The 16,883-nt window shown below is 37.9% G+C and overlaps 1 protein-coding gene across 1 annotated transcript; it reads left to right on the top strand.

Moving 5' to 3' along the window:
- The first annotated feature begins 8,310 nt into the window (after positions 1 to 8,310).
- On the top strand, positions 8,311 to 12,764 carry LOC149130301 (uncharacterized). The gene is made up of 2 exons (XM_089345307.1): positions 8,311 to 8,523; positions 10,458 to 12,764. Exon 2 carries the CDS (start codon positions 10,813 to 10,815, stop codon positions 11,224 to 11,226), a length of 414 nt encoding a protein of 137 aa, XP_089201433.1. The 5' UTR covers positions 8,311 to 8,523; positions 10,458 to 10,812; the 3' UTR covers positions 11,227 to 12,764.
- Positions 12,765 to 16,883: the final 4,119 nt, after the last annotated feature.

Raw genomic sequence — 16,883 nt, 5'->3', positions numbered from 1 at the left:
ATTCAAAGGGTCAGCCTTGTCACACTGTGTCACGCTGAATATCCCCCGAGAACTACGTTAAGGGCACACGTGTCTGTGGAGTGCTCAGCCACTTGCATGTTCATTTCCGTTGATCAGACCAACTGGAACCCTCGACGTCGTAAGCGACGGAGTGCCAACAACAATATATATATATATACATACATGTAAGAACGACCGAGCGAAGCCAAAAGGAGAAATGGTGACGAATGGAAAACAGGGCTCCTTTTATTAAACGCGTCACACGGTCGAACACAAAATTATATCAAGCGATATATGAATATGTTATACTACGATAACATAGTGATTTCGTAAATAGTCAGTAATGAAGACGATATTGAACACAACCGTATAGAGATGGATACCAGAAATATTTATTGTTGCGTTAATATGTATGTCTGTGTGTGAGTGTGTATGCGACATAATGAAAACATAATAAAGGACAGGCCGTCGTGTAAATAGAATAGTGTGTATACAAAAGAGTGTGTGCACAAATGTATGTGAATGCGTGAGATACAGCAGATAGAAAAGAGTCAGTAACACGTGTGAGCATTTGCTAGTTTGTTGAGTACACAATAGTAACATTCTGTATGTAAGAAGTTGAGGCGCGTGTGTGGCAGGGCGATCACTCGTTGTGATGTTAGGGCTTCCATGCCAAGCCGGGTTCTTGTATACAGTTGTTCGTCGCAGGCTAGGTTCTTGTCTGTTGTCCATCGTGGCGAAATTGAATCGCACAGAGTTAGAAGTTAGCTGGTGTACGTATAAGTCATGTTGACGATATTGGCGATGCTGGTGGCGAATCTTGTAGTTCGTAGTTGAAGTGTGTTGACGCTAGCGGCAGTCGTAGTGTCGTGTTGACTGGCGATGTTGGTGGCGATGCTGGTAGTAGTCGCAGAGTCGTGTTGCTGCTGTGTGTCGTACGAAGCTGTGCTTGTTGTCGCTGGCTGCTGCTGCTGTTCTGTGTGGTACACGGAACAGTCTCTAAGAGAACTGACCCGAGACGAATTTGCCGCTGAATTTAGGCTATTTATAGTTGTAAGTAGGCTCCCAAAGGCATCAGAAAAATACTCTATCACGTGACCTTATTAGGGGCTACGGTTGGTCAGTTTGCGTTCTGGCGGGAACGGTACGAAGTAGTTGCCGCTTCAAATAATAATTAGTCATGTGATGACAAGGAAAGAGATGTTTTCTACTACGCCCGTGTGTGTCATATTTATAACAGCGGGGAAAATGGCTTCTTTGTGTATAATGGCGATAGAGGGTTTTGTATATAATGGCGATAGTAGTTTCACTACGTACATAAGGAAAATAAGACAAGTTACAAAATGCTAAAATAATTTTATCATGAAGAACATTTTAGTACGAATTTCAGTCATTGCAACTTTTTCAACTTCGAGTAAAGTATCAAAAACAATTAAATTGTGGAAAAATTCAATGAAATGTTTTTTCAAAAAACTATTTCTATAGTTTTCAAATGCAAGGGACATTTTCCCTTTTTTCTCTCCGTCTCTGTCTCTTATTTTTTAAAAAGTTGTGGCTTGTAGAGTCGTGTTTGAATTTACACAGTATAAACATGGACATGTTCCCAAACACACACACACACGCATGCAGGCATATATACACGGACTCACACACTCAGTTTTTAAATCTTTTTCTTGATTCTGTCATTTCGCTGTGGCCATGCTGGGGCAGCACTTTGAAGAATTTTAGTCGATAGAATCGACACCATTGGTAATTTATTTTTCTTGTTCCTCCTGGAACTTATTCTATCCGTCTATTTCGCTGAACCACTCAGTTGCAGGTACATAAATATACCAAAACAGGCTCTCAAATGGTTGGGGGACAGACACAGACACAAGCACAAAAAAAATAAATGTTGCTTCCATCCACGAAATCGTGGCCTGAACAGGTAAATAGCTTCACTAGTATTTCTCCCTGGCACGAAACCAAACTCCATCTCATCGAGGCTGACTCTCTTCCACTCACAAGGTTTTGCTCAGCCCGAGGCTATATCAGAAGACATTTGTCCAGGGTGCCATGCAGTGGGATTGAAACCAAGACCACAGAGTTGGGAAGCTATGACTCCCATTGCTGAAAATGAATTTCGGAAGCAAATTTATAGAAGGATTTTAAAAACGTTCTTCCCTTTACAGGGATTTATTCTTAACATATTCATCACGAGAGATACAGGAAACGAATTTTTCATGGGGACTTTATCATCAAATTCTAAAACTGGAGAAATAAGCTGAACGGGATTCCGAGATATTCATCATTACACCATGAAATGTGGTTCTTAAATATAACAAAGACATTATAAAAATGACATTTAAGTAGAGAGAAATTTCAAAGGTATAATGAGTTGCAAAAAGGATGGTTTTTACAGAGAAATTGTTTTCTTCTACAGAACTCAAGTTATAAGAGATTAAAATTTGCAGAAGAAATTAAGGAACTAACATTTTGATTAAAAAAGAAACCAAAAAAATAATAGAGGGAGAGAACTGAGAAACTCGTAATGTTAATACGTACAAAGGGGAATAACTGCGAAGAGAAAATCTGCAAAAATTCGAAGGCTTTTGACTCTTTTCACTCGCAGCGAACAAGATTTGAGGTTTCTCGCTCGCAAAAGACAACAGTTGACTCTTCTCAGTTGAAGGGATTTGTGTGTGTGTGTGTGTGCGTTTCTAAGTGTATGTTTGTGTATGCGTCTTTGTGTATGTGTTTGTGTGTATGTGTGTGTGTGTGTAAGTGTATGAGTGTATGTGTAAGTGTATAGGCGTATCTGTGTGTGTATATGTGTATGCGTCTTTGTGTGTGTGTTTGTGTGTGTGTGTTTGTGAGTGTGCGTGTGTGTGTGTTTGTATGTATATACATATAAACTTTTTCCTGCATTTAAATACGTTTTTCCATGATGAAAGCTGCAATGTCTAAAATAGTTATAGGAATATCCTTCATTTCTATGGATTTCTATACCCTTGAAACGGCCGTTGAAGTATTACCACCTAAGTATTTAAACTGGAGTACCTACATCTAATTATTGGGAACTTCAACCTCCATGCTTAAAACATCCATTTATTCACTTTCTTGCAAGGATTTTCACTTTAAGTTTTTTAATATTTCTTAACACCTTTAATCTTTAAGTAGGACAATGTTTTCAATGTATACCTTTTAAGATGTTAATATATATTTTTATAGTTCAATGTAGTTTTTCTCCCCATATCATATTTTTATATATTTATGTATCTGTAATTTTTAATATTTTTTAAGATCTTAATGAGTGATACATTATATATATTTCTAAAATTTGCATATGTCAGTTTTTGTGTCTGATTATATGTTATTTAAATATAATGTATATATATATATATATATATATATATATATATATATATATATATATATAGTGTCTCACGTTGTCACAGTACTGCCTATATAATAAACAAAAATATTATTATATATATTTGTATGTGTGTCTTCGTGTCTGTGTTTGTCCATCCACCCCGCTTGACCACCAGTGTTGCTGTGTTTACATCCTCATAACATAGCAGTTCACCTCATAGAAACCGATAGAACATGTACCAGTTTTAAAAACAATAAAGAAATTAAGTTCTGGGTATGGTTATAAAATTGACAATGAGAAAATAAGCCATCTATTGTATATGGACGGTATGGGCTTACTTCTCAAGGTGCCGAGTAGCAAACCCACTGACTTTTCAGGGTTAATTTTTGCTCCTGTCACCGTTTCGTATTCTTTTAGTATCTCGCCTAGCATCTCGATGTGCTTTTGGCTCGACGCTATGATGGTGACATCGTCCGCATATGCCGACACGCTCGTCCCGCAACCCAGCTCCCGTGGGATGCCCCTCAGTGTCGCCAGCTTCCGCAGTAGTGGCTCGAGAGTCAATACAACAGAAGCGCCGACAGGGGACATCCCTGACGGACCGAACGCGTGATGTCGACCGGTTGTCACAGGTGACCGTTTACCTGAATTACCGATTGGATGCTACTATGCAGGGCAGCGATCCAACCGTGGAAGATGGGACCAAAGCCAGCCGCCAGGTATTGATGGTCGACCCTATCGAAAGCTTTAGATTGATCAGCGCCCCACCCATGCCAGGATCCTCAACTACCCTGTTCAAGATGTAGCGCATGAGGTGGAGGTTGTCATGGATGCTTCTGCCCGGCATGGCACATGTTTGCGCCTTGTCGACCAGTTTATCGATGACAAGCACATGCCTCTCGGCTATTACTTTGGCCAAAATTTTCAAATTTTCAAATCTGCGTTGAGCAGAGTGACGGGCTTCTCGCGCAGCTTCGATCCCTTCGTTCCATAAGGCACGCATTTTAGCTCTGACGACGCAACCTTCGTGTTTGGCGTTGAGGTGTTGGTAGAGGGCCATCCTCGCAGCCAACGTTGGTTGCGCTGCCAGTTGTAAGTGCTTCTTCTAGTTTCTTAACTAAGTCTCCCTCTACTCTATTTCGATCTATCGCTAATTCTTTGATAAACCTAATCGATTCCGATTTAATTGCCATTTTTAGGGCAAACCACCAGGTGTTGTTAACAATGGCTCCTGTTAACGCCCTCTTAATTAACTCGCTAATTCAGTTCCTGTAAACCTGCTGCACTAAGAGCGATACGTTCAGTTTCCAGTAATCGGGACCCTGCCTATGTGACTTATCTCAGTCGAGCGTACACATCACAAATTTGTGATCTGTGTAGCTGACTATTTTAAATTGTGGACATCCTACACTATCTCTATCCGCTGTCCTACATAGAACTCTATCTACATATGATCTCGCCGATCCGACGCGGTTTGTCCAAGTCCACCGTAGCGCATTTGGATGGTCGAGTCGGAACCTGTCAGACAAATGGAAACGTCTGAGCAGGTCTTTAAGGCGCTTACATCCCCTTCTACTCCTATCCATTCCCACATAGTCGAGATGCGTGTCCAAGATGGCGTTCCAGTCCCCTACTAACAGTAAAGGTCGAGACGTTCTCAGGAAAACCTCTAGACGTCTAAAGAAATCTGCCCGACCCGTTAAGGACTGTGCATACACTGCCATCTGACGGAAAGCACACACATTTCTGCCATCGACGTCCAAGACAACCAGCCTACCTTCCGGTTCTAGGAATATTGGCCTTACTTTTAGGTTCAGCCTTCCGAAAAAGCACTACGGTACCACCACCACCCATGTTTGGTAGACAGGGAGAAAAATAAATGTCGAATTGTCCGCCAAACATGGACTTGAGGGCCCACGGGTTACTGAGTCTGGTTTCACTGATAGCTATGATTTCTACGTTCTGTGACTTGATGTCATTCAGAAGATAGCCTTGTTTCCAAGCTGACGCCAAGCCACGTACATTTACACAACCTAATTTAAACATAATTTTGTCGAAACAGTAAAGAGACGAGAAAGAAGGTTACTTACTCATTTCAAAAGTTTTACATTCGTCCTCCTTTGAAGTGTCTTGGAGGAGGTCTTTAAATAATTTTTTGGATAGGAATTTTTGGAATTCTCCCTACCGCATTTGGAGAGAGGGATTTGAGTGTGTGGTGCTGTGTCTGTGTCATGTGTACTATTTTAATATGTTCTGGTGGTGTTGTTCGTGGGTGATTGTTATTTTTGAAGTCATCTTCACAGATGTTTGTGTGAGATGCGATATTGTTCATTAGTTTTGTGTCTTTTGTGTTTATAGCAGAGAGCAGTGTATGCATTTTTGTGGTGTTGGTGCTGGTTTGGTTGTGTAAGGGGCTTTCAGGGGTTGTGTACCTCCCTGCTTTGCTTGTGTTTGATCTTGTCTTTTTTTTAAATCTCTTTCTTTTACCCCCTGTGGCTATTTGCCATTCTACTGGACTGTCATCGTTAGACGAAAAGTCCGATGGATCAGAAGGCGGTAAGGGCAAGGCATCTGGTTCTATGTGTGTACTTTTAGACGTTGTTGTGTTGTGTGGTGTGTGTGTGTGTGTTGTTGGGGAATTAGGGTTAATATTTGTCTCTTCTTCATTGATATTTGTTGTTCTTGGTTGTTGTTCTTGGTGCTGCTGTTGGTCTATCTTTTGATGTTGGTGGTGGTGTTGTTTCTCTAGTTGGTTTCGGTGTCAGGGGTAATTGTGATGGTGTTGTTTCTCTTCTTCGTGTTGATGGTGATGTCGTTTGGTTTTGTTTGTTGATTTGTTGCTCTTGTAAATGGTTGATAATTGCAATAGAGACATTAGTCTCTCTCTATCACCTTTCAACATAATTATATATGAAGATACAGTAGAACAATTAACAACATAATAAAAATAAGTTTTATTCTTGGATGATGCTTGGTTTTACAAATCCTGTGTCATTCAGCTTAGCAGCCGCTGATTCAGTTGTCATCGGAATTGGAAGGTAAAGAGCTTCCTTGATGCATGCCAGAGGAGCAAGCAGCTATCACATCGATGGCATCGTGGTGAAGAGTGCTTCGTTGAGGAGCGAGGTGTTTTCACGTCGAAGGTCTCTCACTCAACTGAGTTATAAAACGAAAGTAACTCTTTAAGTACTGGTTTTACTACGCATGCGCACTCGAGGGGTTTCCGGTGGTGAAGTCCCTTGTGCATGTGCAGATTGTACTTCCTCAATGGCGGCTATAATTTCGCGCCACTACACTCTTGACGAGATTGCATTTCTTTGTATATTTCTTGGGTCATTTGTGGGTTTGGTGGTGTTGGCACCAAACGTTGTCTTCTATTTGTTTTGTGTTTTGATTGTAATTGTTCTCCTTGTTGTTGTTTGTTATGTGCCAAAACGCTCTGTCTTTCTCTCTCTCTCTCTTTCCTTCTCTCTTTACGCATCTGTTCCAACATACATTTGATTCGATCTTTCTTTCTCTCCCTCTCCTCAATATATATATATATATGTAGTGGCGCGTGTGGCCACCATCTTGGGAAGTGCCATTGCGCATGTGCAAGGGACTTGCCGTCAGCGGAAGTACTCGAGCACGCATGCGCAATGCAACAGGTGGAGAGAGAGCAATAGCGTTCGATCTCTTTTCTCTCTAGCAGCTGTCGTGACAAGACGTTCTTCCAGGCTCTCTCAACTCGACCCCCGACCTGTGGTCAAAGCTTCTTTGGTATCCCAGCGGCATGCCTGTTCACACAGGAACGAAAACGGCTCTACACCAACCTGGAATAAATTATTGATCTGTTGTTACCGTTATCCCTCGTGTTGTTGTATTTCTGGATTTAATGATTAATATAAGAACTGGGGAGAGATGGCCGAGCCGTCATATCTCATCCAATTCTTATATATATATATATAACACATTCGCTCCGTCTTTCTCACTCTCTCCCCTCGCTATAATATTAAACATTTCTCTTCCCCTGTCTCTCTCTCTCTCTTTCTCACTCTTTCAATCTCAGCTTAAACTCGTCCACTTTTACCAAAACGAATATATCATGATCTCTTTGTCTCTAGCTTTCTTACTGTCTTCCTTTCTTTCTGTCAATCTGTCTGTCTCTTACTTTCTTTCTGTCTCTCTCCTAAACATATCTACCCCCTCTTTCAAAACATATATATCATTTGCCTTCTCTGTCTCTTCTCTCTTTCTTTTTATAACTTCCCACCTCAATGTATATTAATGTATCACTTATCCTCTCTCACCTCCCTCGCAACGGCCTGTGAAGCAAGGAACAATTATTTAACAATCAACAGACAACTTGTCAACAATTATCCAAGAATACCTTTGGAAATGCAAATCTGGAAAACGACAACACAAACACTGAATGATCTCAATATTCCGATACATAAAGATCGACTTTCATCCTTTTGGGGTCGATAAATTAAGTACCAGTTGCATACTATCCCCTCCTCCAACATTTCGGGCCTTGTGCCTAAAATTGTTGTTGCTGGCACTCCGTCGCTTACGACGTGGAGTGTTCCACTTGATCCGATCAACGGAACAGCCTGCTCATGAAATTAACGTGCAAGTGGCTGAGCACTCCACAGACACGTGTACCCTTAACATAGTTCTCGGAGATATTCAGCGTGACACAGAGTGTGACAAGGCTGACCCTTTGAATGACAGGCACAACAGAAACAGGAAGAAAGAGTGAGAGAAAGTCGTTGTGAAAGAGTACAGCAGGGTTCGCCACCATCCCCTGCCGGGGGCCTCGTGGAGCTTTAGGTGTTTTCGATCAATAAACACTCACAACGCCCGGTCTTGGAATCGAAACCGCGATCCTATGACCGCGAGTCCACTGCCCTAACCACTGGGCCATTGCGCCTGAAATAGAATAGAATATAATAATACGTAAAGGGAGATAATTAGACATTACTGTTTCAAATATTTCAGGCGTGGAATATACGCATGCGCATTGAAACGTGATTCCTGATTGATGTTGACTTCCGGTTCAATGTCCTTTCAATGAATTTCTTTTAATCAGCTGATAATAATAAATCCATTTAGAATTCTTAAAATACGTTTCTCAATTGCCATATACACACATATATAAACAACACGATCCTTTATGAGACATTTCCGTAAGTATTAATGAAAATATTCTGTTTTTAATTCTGGAGACTTTTGGCGCCAAAATGTTTCGTTTCTTTTCTAGGTTTTATGAATGAGAAATGTCCTTGATTTGTGCGGGATTTGGCTGCTATTTCTATTTATGAATGAGAAATGTCCTTGATTCGTGCGGGATTTGGCTGCTATTTCTATTTATGAATGAGAAATGTCCTTGATTTATGCGGGATTTGGCTGCTATTTCTATTCATGGAAGAGAGATGTCCTTGATTTGTGCGGGATTTGGCTGCTATTTCTATTTATGAATGAGAAATGTCCTTGATTCGTGCGGGATTTGGCTACTATTTCTAGCTATGGAAGAGAGGTGTCTGCAATTTGTGTGGGTTTGGTGTCTTGTTTCTTTCTGTGGAAGCTTCCTTCTACACTGTCCATCGTTGCCAAGTTTGGAAATGGAAAATCTACGTTTTATTTTCGTTGTAACTCTATAAATGTAATTTATTGGATTAGTTGCGATGAATGTGGCGTAGAGTATGTAGGAGAAACTACTCAGGAATTACATCCGATGAAACACACACACACACACACTATCTCTCTCTCTCTCTCTCTCTCTCACACACACATAGAAGACACCTTCTCTCTCTCTTTCAGTCAAACACACACTACAAAAAGATTCGAGAAAAAGTACATAGATAAAATTTACGCTCTCTTGCTATCTCTCACACACACATACACACACAGTGATACACTCTCTTTCTCATGCACACACACACAGTGATACACTCTCTCTCTCTGTGAATCACTCACACTCATTCAAAAGAGATGCGAGGAAAAACAAATAAAAAAATGTAAGATTTTCTCTCTCTCACACACACAGCAACACATATCTTCTCTCTCTCTCTCTCTCTCTCTCTCTCTCTCTCTCTCTCTCTCTCTCTCTCTCCTCTCTCATACACACACAACACACTTTCTGTCTCACACCCCTCGTCAACGCATCCACACGTCCCTGTCAATTTTCTCACTTTCACTTTATGCTGACATCAAATGTAATGTACATTTCCAGCCACAGAAATAAATAATATCTGCAATGTATTGTATGAGTTTGTGGGTGTTGTGGGATGTTTCTCTGAAAATGAGGCAATACACACACACACACACACACACACCTCTTCCAGTATAACGGAGACAATAAATTTCTGACCGTTACTTCGCAAACTGTTACGACCCTTGTCCACAAAAGCCTCTATAGAAGGTGTTTCTGTCCTTCTGATCCTAGATGCCCCATTGCTCCATAAATGACAAATCTAAAGAGTGTAGAACCTTCTGTGGAACATATTTCATATATTTTCCAAGAATACACGAAATCCGCTGAAAAACATTGATTTTACGTGAGATCAAACTAATGGTCAGTCACACATACATACACATCTTTCGTCTTGAATATTATAGATATGATGGGCTTCTTTCAGTTTCTGTCTACCAAATCCATTCACAAAGCTTTGGTTGGCACGAGGCTATAGTAGAAGTCACATGCCCAAGGTGCCACACTATGGTACTGAAACCAGTATCGTGTGGTTGGGAAGCATGCTTCTTACCACACAGCCACGCCTGTGCCTCTGTGTATATATATACATGTAAATAGCCAGACAGGCAGGAACAGATCCATGTACGCAGCAAGTAAATACACACATGCACAGACTCGGTCATATGTGTAAATACATAGACATATACATATACACACATCTATATATGTAGATGCTTGTGTGTGTATGTACACTGTATGGATATGTGTGGATATGTAAGCTTCACACAAGATTCTGTGATGGAAATTTTAATAAATTAAAATATTCAGCTGTTAAATACTTATTCTTACAGTTTATCTCAACAGAAATGAATCTGTATTTTTGACATAGCCTCTGTATCTTACACTGTTGTTTCCATATAATTTCAGAACATCAGATGCCATTGATTTAACAGAAGAAACGGCCTCAGTATTCACCATTTTAATGAAGACTTAAAGAAAATATTATACAAAACAGAAGTAGGACATTGTTTCTGCAAATCTGTCGTAGAATTCCTGTGAAACATTTGCTCTGAAATAATACTATTAGCCAAGTTTGTGAACAACACTGACTGGAGTGTGAAGAAGAGGAGCTTCTGTGCTGATGAAACTTGGATAAATTTATGTAATTGCTGCTAGAAAAAGGCAACACTGGATTGAAATACAACAGCAGAAGTATTTGTACGGAATTAAGTATAAGAATAAAACAAAACAAAAATTTTAACTGGGATTTGAGAAGAAAATAATGGAAAAGAGAGAGAAGCTTAAAGAATTGATTTCCTCTGAACAAATGAAAGAGAAAAGAAAATTGTCTTGTGACTGTGACATCTGTAAAAAGGTCTTCTCTCTCAAATGTAACCTAAATTCCCACAAACGTATTCATACAGGTGAGAAACCATATCATTGTGATATCTGTGGTAAATCATTCTCCGCAAGTAATAACTTGACAGCACACATACGTTTTCACAGAGGAGAGAAACCGTATCATTGTGATATTTGTGATAAATCATTCACTCAAAATAGTGTCTTAACTACACACAAACGTAGTCATACAGGAGAGAGACCGTATCATCGTGACGTTTGTGGCAAATCCTTCTATCAATATAGTAACTTAACAAAACACAAAGATATTCATACGAGGGAGAAAGGAAAAGGTTAGTTTCTGTAGTTGAGACTTTTTGTTTCTTTCCAATATTCACCTCCCACTCATGTATCTACTTTCCATGGTGTAAGGACCTCTTATACCAAATCTTGTCCTCCTCATAACCCTACACATTATTCTTTATTGAATAACGCATCCTGTAATTACAGCATATTTCCTGTTTATTGTATTTTAAATGCTTCACTCATTAAATATATTATACAATAACTTACATTATTAATTTTATTTATGCTCAGGAATATTGTAAAGTTGTCAAATATATACAGAAAAAATGACCCCCAAATACAAAAAAGAAAAAAGCACAAAGGAAGTACGTGTGACATAAGTGTAGTTTAGTGCCCCACATCAGGCTGATTCCTTGTTAGTTTCTGAATAATGTTTTTCTTTAAATTAAACTTTGCAGAGAAAGGTTTTGATTTATCCAAATTATGATGATTTTCATTAAACTGACAAGCGTTTGGGAGATTTCTCACTATCCTTTGTCAACTCTGTTCCACTTTGATAAACTTATCCACTTCTTCTACATGTGAGGTTAAATTCATTTCAGCCTAGATAACCTATAAAATATCTTTTGTTACTCTGACCTAGCTTAGCTAAGAAATTTTTATAAAAACGGAGCAGTAAATAGAATGCTCTCTTTCTTTTACTTGACATCTGTAACAGAGGCAACATGTCTTGTCTCAGTAATGTCAGAGACATAAAGATGTCTCTTTACTTGCTGGATGTTACAGATGTAACGTTTCTCTCTTATCCTGTCTTATCAGAGATATTTACATGATGGACAACAACTACACTCAGTCTTTATGTATTAACAACTCGAAATAGTTCTTTAGCTGATAATTCTAAACAAAAGCCAGTTCACCTGTGATCTATTTCTTGTGTCATTTATTCTATTTATGATGAATTTAACAACATGTGGCTTTATACATGTAGGGTGTTTGGCTTAAATTTGACAGTTTGCATTAAAATAACACAAACCGCAGTATCCCATCCAAAAATAAAAGTATACTAAAAGACCCCAAAATATCAACTAGATTATGGCTGGGAGGCAGCAGTTTACTCAAAGTAGCCACCCTCAGCTTCCACCATGGTCATAAGACAGCTCCAGAAGATTTTTTCTCAAAGATGACATAAAATATTGTGAAATTAAGCCTGAACACACTCTGGACCAACGTTTGTCTTTACAAAATTTCAGACCCTGAACTTGTGATGTGTAAATTGTTTGTTCCTTAAAGGCATCATATCAATGTGCCTTTTATATGGATTATATCAAACAGCCATGAAAAACTTTTCCAGAAAAATGAATTTCACTTTACAAATCTGCATCCTGAACAAAATCATTCATAAATAATAATAATAAAAAAAAAGACAATTATCATCTCGAAGGGGAAGTCATCTGTAGGTAACAATAAAAAAATATATATATTCTGTAAGAAATAACTCAACTTTTAGATCTACTCTCTCTCTCTGTCACCATCAGCCACTCTCTACTAATTTACCACACTTTTAATGTTTCTCTCTCTCTGTCTGTCTGTCTCTCTCTCTCTGTATATATTATCTCTCACATATTTCATTCAATTTGTTTTAAACTTTGTCTTCTAATGTTTGCTTCCACAGCTATCACGTACAAATCGTGTTTTCTGATTAGGAAATATGACCAAGTTTTAAACCTCTGTAACAATTTTCTAAAATGTTTCCCGAATAAATTAATCACAAACTGGGATTCAGTGTGAAAAAATACATCAATATTCGAAGTTACCTTTCAGTTACTTTTGAAGGTTCAAAATCCGTGGGGATAACAGCAAACGCCTCTCTATTTGTCTATCTCTTTCATTTCTCACCTTCCTAATGGTAAACTGTATAGTTACCTCTCTTTCTCTCTCTCTCTCTGCATATGAGTGTGTGTGTGTGTGTGTGTGTGTGTGTGTGTGTGTGTGTGTGTGTGTGTGTGTGTGTGTGTGTGTGTGTGTGTGTGTGTGTGTGTGTGTGTGTGTGTGTGTGTGTAAGGGATTTGACTAGAGTGCCAGAGTGATTTAAAAATGGTATGTAAAAGATAATTTATATTCTGTCTACTCTCGCTGAATGTATTTTAGTTACAGCCACACCTTGATTACGTCTGTCCAGAATAGTCCTCCTTTGGTATTTTCCATTTTTGGTGGCTCAAGAGACAGAAACATTGATGTCTTGGAACCCAACATGTGGCAGCACTGGACAGATATGATGCTTTTACACAGTTTTTTTTTTACCATAAGTGAGAATGTTTTCTCTGCAGTAACTGCAGTCTATTTTGTGTTTAATATGTCTGAGTGTGTGTATGTATATGTATATTTCTGAATGTATTTCTACATATGTATATACTTTATGTGCAGATATCTATGTATATGTTTGGGTATTGTGAATATGAGGTATACTAGAATGAAAAATGCGAGGAAGGGATAAAAATATTCTTACATATTTGATAAACCTGGAAAAATACAGGATAAGAAGTAAGCCTAAAATAAAAGAAAAGAGCTTGAAATATTGGAGCTAAAATGAAATATGAATGGGTTTCCAGTTAAATAAAATATTAAATTAAGACAAGCTATTTTATATTGATCTAAATTGAATAGCACATTCTTTATATTGAGTATTATGAAAGTAATTAACATTTAACAGAAATAAAAAGTTTTAACAAAGAAGGCAATAATAAAAAAAAAATATGAAACACTAACCATGAGCAATGAGGAATCAAATGAATTAGGAGAGATGGGTGATTAAAAAACAAAACAATTATAGACTGGATTTTCTGTTTGCCTTGTATTGACAAGTTGTCATTGAAGTATCTTTATAATTGCAAGACGTATATTTACAACTGTTAATTACTGAAAGCTGCATAACGTTTTTTCTCCTTCATATACTTTTATGGGGTAAACAAAAAAAGATCCATCTGGTGGAAATGTTTCATTTGAACACAAAGTATAGTTTGCTTTTCAAATAGCTGAGATATTTTGAGTTAGAAAATGCAAGGGTTTACCTATCAATTCTTTGGCTACTTCAAACTGTATAACCAAACTCGCCATGTGTTCAATAGTAGTATTTATAGTTCAGCCACACAGTTAAAAACACATCAAAATCAAAAGGCCTGCAATTTGGGAGTAAAGGGGATTCATAGAACAATCTGAAAAGAAAGCTTATTGAGAAATTGTGAACAAGATTTTATTAATATGTGTTTGATTTTTGTCAGATAAGAGCAGTTTTCTGAGATTACCAAATAAGGCCTCAAATACATCTCATACCTGTATATATATGCAAACATTTAAACAAATATTAATGTTTAGAGTTAAAGCTTGCTTAAATCTACAATAAAATTCTATAATTCATTTTGTTGTAATTATTATTATAGTTGTAAGCGGTTACTATTTAATAAAAGAGTGAAAGATATATCTTAATTTTTCTCTTTACACTTAGGATCAAAACCCTGCAATTATTTCTTTTTATAGTTTCTGTATTTATTGCTAATACAACAATTCTTCTGTGATATTGTGAGTCATCTCTGAGAAGTCTTTTCTTAATTAATTCCCAACAATTAAAAACAAAATGAAAATGAACTTTCCTCATTTTCAATAACACTCTACATACACCGTATATGAATATTCTGCATGAGGTTGAAAAAAATCGGGTGAAGTCGTAATTTCTGAAGCCTAATGGTACACTCACTGGTCGTTGATTGTCTAAATTCCATTTCTTTTCCTTTTTCGAGACTTATTCACGTTTGACTATATTCACCAAAAATATATTTCACGATAGAATTGAGAAGGCTGCTGATCGGTGTGAAATAGACACAAACAACTGGTGAGTGTGTTTATAGCCAATATTATGTAAGAAATTATTTGTATTAAAAATATCACAGCTGTAAGTTATCTCAAGAATGTAAATATAGATGGAGCGATGTAAAATATAAAGCAGGGAAGCTGTTATCAGCAACTGTTGTATTTGTTTCCATGTACGAATAAATTTAGACTTATTGATTGGTGATTCTTTGTTTCATATAGAAGGAATTTTGACAGTCAACCATATTTCTGTATGCTGTAGGTGGCAAATAAAGAGCGTGGCATCAAGAATGATCAACCAACTGTAAATAACAGCCTAAAGGCCAGAGCAACAACGAATGGATTAATTGTTGCTGTGGTTAAAACCTACGAAATTAACCCCCGAATTTAGACGGAGGTTATAATGCTTATCGTTCTTATGAAGTGTCACATTTATATAGTTACATTCTCATATCAATAGAAACATGTCTAGTTAAGACATTATTTTGCGAGAATGATTTGATGAAGACATCAAGACAGTTGAAATATTTGGGCGAAGATGGCAATGGCAAAGAATGACCCAATCAAGAAAGAACTGGAAGAGCACTGTGAACATCGACGTGTAACAAGATCCGGTAGAATGAATCAATACAGTCAGACATTAATGCTCAAAGAAACATAAATATAGTAAACGGCAAAAGAAGAGTTAACTGCCTTAAATATTTTAGAGGAGATGCGCATGCGCATTGAACGTGATTCCTACTTTCTGTTGATACCTGGTTAAATGTCCTGTACATGAATTTCTCTTAATCCGCTGATAATAATACATTTATAATTCTTATACATTTCTCAACTACTACATACACACATATAGACGGTCCTTCGATATAACTCGGAGAAATGTCACTTTTAATCAACTGTTAAGTTACAGCGTTCGGTAAATTCAGTAAAATTTATTTTCGTAGGTGAAAATTGACAGTCTTTGAAGGCAGCATAAAGTGAAAGAGAGAGGAAATGGACATAAACGTATGCATGTGTTGATGGGGGTTGCGAGACAGAAAGCGTGTGTTGTGTGTTACTGAGAGAGGCTAACTTAATACTTTTCCTTAATTTGTGTTCCCTAGAAACTAATTGAAGACTAAGAAACGAAAGTGTAAAAAAGCGAAATTGTGAGATGTCAAACGAAAAACGAGTCAGTGATGTAGAAAAGTGTTGGATATTTATTGATAATGTGTTATAAACACTTCGATGTGTTATTTTAAATCCTATTAGGAAATCTGTACAGTTAGCGCAATAAAACAGATTTTATCAGACACAACAGAAAGGAAGACAGTTTAAAGCAAAAAGGGATGTAGTAAGAGTTATTATCCTTGCTCTGACTCTGTACTTCCCCACACTTCATTATATATTCCGCATCCCTTACCTCTTCTCTCCCTCTCTCATTAAACGCTCTCTCACACACAACAGTCTTTCTCTATCGCTCACACTCTCACCTCATATAATGTGGACTGACTCCGCCCCTCTTACCCTTCCTCTATTAGTAAATGTATTTATCGTCTGCCTTCTCTTTCTGTAGCTAACAGTCTCTCTCGTCCCGCCTCATTATATATTACAGTGCCCCTCCCTCTCATGCTTTCTGTCTTCGCTGATCACTTGCCTTCTTTACTAAACACGTATAGCATCCATCACCTTTCTTTCCTTTTTTCTCTCATCTCTCTCAAAACATAGCAATCGACTTCTCCCTCTTTGTCTCCGCTCTCTCCTCACCTCCTTATATATTTATTTTAAACCCCGCCTTCCTTGCTGTATCGCTCACCTCATCCCCTCCCTCACTTGTAATATATATCAGTTTCTCTCTCTTCCTCT

The sequence above is a fragment of the Octopus bimaculoides genome, chromosome 29 (genome assembly GCF_046866305.1).
Source record: "Octopus bimaculoides isolate indiv1 chromosome 29, ASM4686630v1, whole genome shotgun sequence".
Classification (NCBI taxonomy): domain Eukaryota; kingdom Metazoa; phylum Mollusca; class Cephalopoda; order Octopoda; family Octopodidae; genus Octopus; species Octopus bimaculoides.
Note: the sequence above shows the minus strand (reverse complement) of the source record. Positions and strands in the feature narration are given on the sequence as shown.